This window comes from Aegilops tauschii, chromosome 2, assembly GCF_002575655.3.
Source record: "Aegilops tauschii subsp. strangulata cultivar AL8/78 chromosome 2, Aet v6.0, whole genome shotgun sequence".
Classification (NCBI taxonomy): domain Eukaryota; kingdom Viridiplantae; phylum Streptophyta; class Magnoliopsida; order Poales; family Poaceae; genus Aegilops; species Aegilops tauschii.
In genome coordinates this window covers 642517445-642525380 of record NC_053036.3, presented here as the reverse complement: position 1 = coordinate 642525380, position 7936 = coordinate 642517445, and the positions used below count along the sequence as shown (strand labels likewise).

Below are 7936 nucleotides of genomic sequence, written 5' to 3'. Positions count from 1 at the left end.
TCAAGACAGGTCTCCATCCCCACTTCTTTCTCCTTTCATTGAGGTCTGTCTGTTTGACTTCATTCTGAATTTCTACCGAAGTTTTGACTTCATGCTCCTGACTAATCATGTCGCCGTTCTTTAGGCAATGTAGTGCAAGACGAAGTTCTTCATCAACGCAGCAGATCGCCACCACCGTCTTCCCTCTGTTACGTCCGCAAACACCAGCGGCTGGCTGAGAGGCTGAGCTATAGCGCAGGTCGGGCATGGCCGAGGCGGTGATTGGAGCGATGGGCACCCTCCTGCCCAAGATGGCCGACCTAATCACCAAGGAGTACAACCTTCAGAGGGGTGTCAGGGGCGAGATCATGTTCCTCAAAGCCGAGATGGAGAGCATGGAGACCTCTCTCCTCAGGATTTCTGAGGCTCCAATCGACCAGCCACCGGACATCCAAGTCAAGATTTGGGCCAAGGCTGTGAGGGACTTGTCATATGGCCCGGAAGATAGCATCGACAAGTTCATGGTGCGCATCGAAACCGATGGCCGACCAGATAAGTCCCATAGCTTCAGGAATTTCATTGATAAGAGCCTCAGCCTGTTGACCAAGGGCAACATTCGCCACAAGATCGGCATCGATATCAAAGACATCAAGAGCCGCATCAAGGAGGTCAGTGACCGGCGTGATAAGTACAAGGTTGACAATGTGGCTGCTGCCAAGCCCGTCGGTCCAGCTATTGACACCCTTCGCCTAGCAGCCTTGTATAGAAAGGCCACGGAGCTCGTTGGCACTGACGAGAAGAGCGTTGAGGTAATCAAGATGCTGACGGAGGGAGATGAGGTTTCGGAGAAATGTCTAAAGGTGGTCTATATTGTTGGATTTGGTGGATTGGGCAAGACAACCCTTGCCAATGCAGTGTATAAGAAGCTCAGAGTGCAAATCAGTATTCAAAAGCAAAAGTTGCAATTTGATTGTGCGGCCTTTGTTTCCGTGTCTCTTAATCCTAATATCAAGCAGATTTTCAAGAGCATGCTCCATCAACTTGACAAGTAGATGTACCAGAACATTAATGAAGCATCATGGGGCGAGCAACAACTCATCAGTGAGATAAGAACATTCCTTGAAAACAAGAGGTACGTTTGTGAATATGTGTTCCTCAATGTTCCGTATATGGATGCCAGAAGGAAATTACAATAGTGCAGACCTCTCAAGTTTTTATTTTCTTTGCCATTTAAGTTGGTAAGCTTTGGGAATCAGCATAGCTCAAATGGTTGGGGAGTGGATGTACAAACCCAACACCTGAGTTCAAATCCTCACGGAGGTGAATTTAGGTTCCTATTTGTTCTTGAGGACCATGCTTTCCTTGTACTCATGCATTTATCCTTGAGGACTAGGCTTGGTGTGTAACCAAGATTTAAAAATCTTAGTACTCATGCTTAAAAAGGCTGTACGCATCGTCCCTAGTTGGTGTAGAGTCCGGCGAAGTAAAATTATCTCCCAGTTTTAATTTGTCGAAGAAAAGTTGGTAGACTTTATTACACAGCTCAATTCTGCCCAATTAAATGCGCCACTGGTCCATGAACTCAAACTGATTGCACATTTTAGGCCAAATCAACGAGTTTGCGGACTAAATCCGATCACTTCTTGAGTTGTTGGCCTAAAGTGTGCAATCAATTTGAGTTCGTAGACTAGTGGTGCATTTCACTCCAACTCTTATGTAATATATGTATTTCGATATCAATTGAAGGTACTTGATAGTTATTGATGACATATGGGATAAATCCGTCTGGGAAAATATCAAGTATGCATTGATTGAGAATGGATACGGAAGTAGAGTAATCACAACAACTCGGGTTCTTTATGTTTCCCTGCAAGCTGGTGGTGTATATCGGCTGAAACCTCTTTCTGTTGTCGTCTCAAGAAAGTTGTTCTATCAAAGAATATATGAGATGGAGAACAAGTCACCACCTAATCAATTGGTTGAAGTATCTGAGAGAATTTTAAAAAGATGTGGGGGAGTTTCGCTAGCTATCCTTGCGATAGGCAGCTTGCTGTCTAGTGAAAAGGGAACAACACATACACATGAGTATTGGTCCAAGGTGTACAAATCCATCAGTTTGGGGCTAGACAATAATCATGATGATGTGAAGAACATGAGGAGAATATTATCTGTAAGTTACTCTGGCCTACCTCCACACCTAAAGACTTTCTTACTGCATCTTGGTTTGTATCCAGAGGATTATGAGATTGAAGCAGAACAACTGATTTGGAAATGGGTTGGTGAAGGTTTTGTGAAAAAAGAACAAGGGAGGAGCTGATATGAAGTAGGAGAGGATTACTTGAAGGAGCTAGTTAATATAAACTTGGTCCAGCCTTCATATTTAAATAGCCTTCGTCGTGTGCATGATATGGTTCGTGACTTCATCACTTATTTGTCACATGAGGAGAATTTTCTAACAACACCAGATTGTCAGCAGTTAGAGTATCTACCAAGTAAGATACGCCGATTGTCCTTGCAGACCAGGAATGAAGAAGTTGGTAACCAGCTGGCAACCGTGAGCTTGTCCCACGTGAGGTCACTTACTGTGTTTACTCCAGCTTTTAGTTTGCTGCCAGGACTCTTGTGTTTCCCAGTCCTGCGTGTATTAGATTTAGCTGAATGTGAAGTGTATAATACCCACTGGAATGATATATGCAATTTGTTTCACTTGAGATATTTGAATTTAAGGGGTACATCTATCACTAATATCCCGAAAGAGATCGGGAATCTACAATCTCTGCAAATGCTGGACATAAGGTCTAGCAAACTAGAAGAAGAGCTGTCGTCAACCTTTCCTCAACTAACACAATTGTTGTTAATCCACATGCTTAATAGCATCACTTATGCAGTGCCAAGATGGATGTGCTCCATGTATTACCTGATCTTCCTAAGTATCACACTGAAAACATTAGGAGAGGAGGACCTTCAAGTTCTCGGGAGCATATATAGTGTCTCTCTCTGAACTGGTCATAGAAGTGGAGAAACCTACACAAGGCAGAGAAAACGGTTGACCACTGGCATTGCTTATCCATTTTTATGTCTAAAGATGTTCAGTGTCAAGAGTGACACCATGGAGTTGAGGTTTGGACGAGGAGCCATGCAAAGTCTCCAAACCCTCAAATTAGATTTTCAGGATGTGGAGGACACATTATTCCAGTTTGGTGATTTTGCATTGGGTTTAGAGAACCTTCCGTCGCTTGAGGATGTTTGTGTTACATTCAGTGAAGATACAAGCGAGAAGATTAGTAGTGTGGAAAATGCATTGAGGAAAGATATAGATATGAATCAAAACAAGCCTAGACTGAGAGTTACAGATATGGGACTCCCCATGGTAAGTACCATAATTCACACTGTCAAACAGTATATAGTTGCATAATGATTTGAAATATTGCAGAAAGACAAATAGTGCAATAGAAATATGATATGCATATGAATGATCTAATAACATCCTAATTTAGGGAAAATTGGGTTACAAACCTACCCCCCTTAAGATGAATCTCGCCCTCGAGATTCGGGCTAGCTAGCAAATAGGTGTGGGTGATCCTGCTTGAGATCTTCCTCTCATTCCCAGGTAGCTTCATCCTCTGTATGATGATCCCACTGAACCTTGCATAACTTAATTGTCTTGGTGCGATCAACTCTCTCTGTTGTCTCCAGAATCTGAATAGGCTTCTCCTCATATGTCAAATCACTCTCCAACTGAATTGCCTCAAGTGGCACCGTGTCCCTCAACGGAACATCCATCATCTCTGCATGGCACTTCTTCAACTGAGATATATGAAACACATCTTGAACTCCTGACAAGGATTCTGGCAACTCCAGCTGATAAGCTACCTCTCCTCTATGCTCCAAGATCTTGTAAGGTCCCACAAAACGTGGTGCTAACTTACCCTTGATTCCAAACCTCTTAGTTCCACGAAGTGGTGAAACTCGAAGATATGCACGGTCTCCTACCTCATATGTCACCTCCTTACGTTTTGCATCTGCATAAATCTTTTGTCTGGACTACGCTATCTTCAGTCTATCACGAATCAACTTAACCTTCTCCTCAGCATCTCTGATCAAGTCTGGTCCAAAGAATTGACCCTCTCCAGCCTCATCCCACATCAACGGTGTCCTGCACTTTCTGCCATACAATACCTCAAACGGCGCCATCTTCAGACTAGCCTGATAACTGTTATTATATGAGAACTCTGCATAAGGTAAATTAACATCCCAACTAGACCCGTAGTCCAAAGCACAAGCTCTCAACATATCCTCCAAAATCTGATTTACCCTCTGTGTCTGCCCATCTGTCTGTGGATGGAAAGCTGTACTGAACTCCAGCCTGGTGCCCAAGGATTCATGCAACTAACGCCAAAATTTGGATGTGAACTGAGTACCTCTATCAGACACTACCTTCCTTGGACCTCCATGCAGACAAACAATTTTAGACATATAAATCTTTGCTAGCTGAGCACTGGTACAAGTTCTCTTTACTGGGATGAAGTGAGCGACTTTAGTCAAACTATCAACAACTACCCAAATAGAATCATAACCTGACCGAGTCCTAGGAAGACCTGTAATGAAGTCCATACCAATCTCATCCCACTTCCAATAAGGTATAGGCAATGGTTGTAACAAACCTGCTGGTCTATGATGTTCTGCTTTAACTCTTTGGCACACATCACATGTTGCAATATATCCAGCAATTTCCCTCTTCAGGCTAGGCCACCAAATTTTTTCCCTCAAATCCAAATACATCTTAGTATTACCTGGGTGAATAGAATATGGTGAATCATGCGCCTCCTGAGGAATCAACTTCCTGATATCTGCATCTTGAGGTACACAAATATGCTTCTCAAACCATATGGCTCCATGTTCATCCTCATGGAAACCTTCTGCCTTACCTTTAACCATGTTCTCTTTTATCTCAGCAATCTCCTTATCACCCTTTTGAGCTTCTCTGATCCTGTCAAGCAAAGTAGGCTTTACCTCAAGTGTTGCTAAATATCCCTTAGGAACCATCTCCAACCTGAGATTCCTGAACTGCTCACATAACTCCGGTGGCATATTATCAATATTAATTTCATTAGCATGGCTCCTATGACTCAACGCATCAGCAACAACATTAGCCTTACCAGGATGATACTTCACATTCAAATGATAATCCTTAATAAGCTCCAACCATCTCCTCTGCCCGAGGTTCAAATCCTTCTGAGTAAAAATATACTTCAAGCTCTTATGATCAGTAAATATATCACAATGATTACCAATAAGATATGGCCTCCAAGTTTTCAAGGCATGCACAACTAAGGCTAACTCCAAATCATGTGTAGGATAATTATGCTGATGATTCTTAAGCTTACGTGAAGCATATGAAACAACTTTACCTTCCTGCGTCAAAACACTCCCGAGTCCTTGACGAGAAGCATCACAATATACCTGGAAGTCCTTATGTATGTCTGGCAGAGTTAAAACTGGTGCCGTAACCAAACGCTGCTTCAATTCCTCAAAGCTGGCTTCACATTCATCAGTCCAAACAAACTTCTTCTCCTTCTTCAACAATTTAGTCATAGGCTTTGCAATTTTGGAGAAGTTCTCAATAAACCTCCTGTAACAACCTGCAAGGCCCAAAAAGCTGCGAATCTCTCCAACTGTCGTGGGTGTCTCCCACTCCGTAACTACAGCAACCTTAGATGGATCAACTGCAACTCCATTACCTGACACAACATGTCCAAGGAATGCTACCTCATCCAGCCAAAACTCACATTTGTTGAACTTGGCATACAATTGATGTTCCCTCAATTTCTCCAATACCAAACGCAGATGCACCTCATGCTCTTGCTTATTCTTGGAGAACACCAATATATCATCAATGAAAACAACCACAAATTTATCCAAGAACTTCATAAACACCTTGTTCATCATATTCATGAAGTATGCAGGAGCGTTAGTCAATCAAATGACATAACAGTATATTCATACAACCCATACCTTGTAGTAAAAGTAGTCTTTGGAATATCTTGCTCACGAATCTTCAATTGATGATAACCAGAACGAAGGTTAATCTTAGAAAACACAGTAGCTCCCTCCAACTAGTCAAACAGATCATTTATCATAGGCAAAGGATATTTATTCTTAATGGTTACCTCATTCATTTATCATACGGAAAATTGGGATGTTACAGTCTATCATGTGACGACTATCTTGAAATCACTGCTTTCTCAACCTATTCATTTACCAATCATATTTTCTTTCTTTCAGATTGCTGTATATCTGCTACTATGTAAGTAAAGACCAAGCTTCTGGTTCCCCATAATTTCCCCATCAGCTTTTCGACAAAATAATTTCCCCATCAGTATGCTCACTACTTCACTCTCCTACTCTCTCTTAATTCAAGACATGTCTCCATCCCTGACTCTTTCTCATTTCATCGAGGTTTGTCTTTTTGACATCATTCTGAATTTCTACCGAAGTTTTGACTTCATGTTGCTGACTAATCATGTTACGCGTTTTTAGGCAATGCCACTACAGGAATCTGCTACTTTGCCATCTGCCACGGCGGACGGCAAAGGCATGGTTGGCGGACGGCAAAGACCTTTGCTGTCAGCCGCAGACGGCAAAAGGTGACGGCAAAGTAGGGGACGGCAAAGAGCTGCGTTGTCGTCTGCTTCGGGCAGTTGACGGCAAAGGGTCCTTTGCCATCAGCAGCGGACGGCAAAGAAGATGGACGGCAATAAATGCGCTGGTACTCCGTTAGGTGGTTAACGGCAGGCCTTTGCCGTCCGCTGCGGACGGCAAAGCCTTTGCCGTCAGCCACTGTAGGCAAACTGACCAAATTGGTCAGCCTCCAGGGAGCACAGTTGCCTGCCATGTGGCCTCTTTGCCGTCCGCTACTGATGGCAAAGAGCCCTTTGCCGTCGGTGGCAGACGGCAAAGAGCCTGCATATTGGCTCTTCTTTCTGTTTTTTTAATCCAACAATTTTCACAGCAAATGTATATGACATATATAGATATATTTCGCAGGGCTAATACACAGCAATCATATCACATATCCAGCACATAAGTTTTCATCCATTCATACATAAGCAAGTTCCATCAAGTTCCATCCATACACATTGTTCCATCCATATGCATAGTACAATACAAAGTTTCAGAAAGATAGCAAGTTCCATCATAGCAAGATAGATACAATGCAAAGTTTCATGAAAGAAAAAGCAAGCACTCCATCATAGCAAGGTAGCTTCCATGAAGTGAATGAAATCTGCAAAATGGCAAATAAGAAAGTTAGAAATAGGTGACTAGAAGAAGAAGACTAGAATAAGAAGTATATGTCATTTATGAGCTAACTTAGGTGAAATGGATCATATATGAGCTAACTAAGTTGAAATGGGTAGTTTATGAGCTAACTTAGTTGAAATGGATCATTTATGAGCTAACTTAGTTGAAATGGGTCATTTATGAGCTAACTAAGGTGAATGGCATCGTTTTTGAGCTAAGTAAGGTGAAATGGATCGTTTTTTACCTAACTTAGGTGAAATGGATCAGTTATGAGCTAACTTAGTTGAAATGGGTCGTTTATGACCTAACTTAGGTGAAATGGATCATTTAAGAGCTAGTTTAGGTGAAATGGGTCATTTTGGAGCTAACCTAGGTGAAATGGGTCATTTTGGAGCTAACCTAGGTGAAATGGGTCATTTTAAAGCTAACATAGGTAAAATGGATCATTTACGAGCTAATCTACTAAAATGGGTCATTTTAGAGCTAACTTGGATAAATTGGATCACTTGTAAGCTAACTAAGGTAAAATGAGTCATATTAGAGCTAACTTAGGTAAAATGGATCGTTTATGAGCTAACTAAGTTAATTATGCAATTTTTGACATAAGTAAGCTTATTAAGTCACTTTGAAGGAAAGGAAGCTAACTCTAGGTCAT

The 7936-nt window shown here is 41.9% G+C and overlaps 1 protein-coding gene across 1 annotated transcript; it reads left to right on the top strand.

The window, feature by feature from the left end:
• Positions 1-245: 245 nt before the first annotated feature.
• Positions 246-3424, top strand: LOC109744598 (disease resistance protein Pik-2-like). Its single transcript, XM_073507563.1, has 7 exons — positions 246-332; positions 420-788; positions 1032-1111; positions 1726-2149; positions 2498-2775; positions 2992-3349; positions 3413-3424. The coding sequence occupies exons 1-7, from the start codon at positions 246-248 to the stop codon at positions 3422-3424; spliced, it is 1608 nt and encodes a 535-aa protein (XP_073363664.1).
• Positions 3425-7936: the final 4512 nt, after the last annotated feature.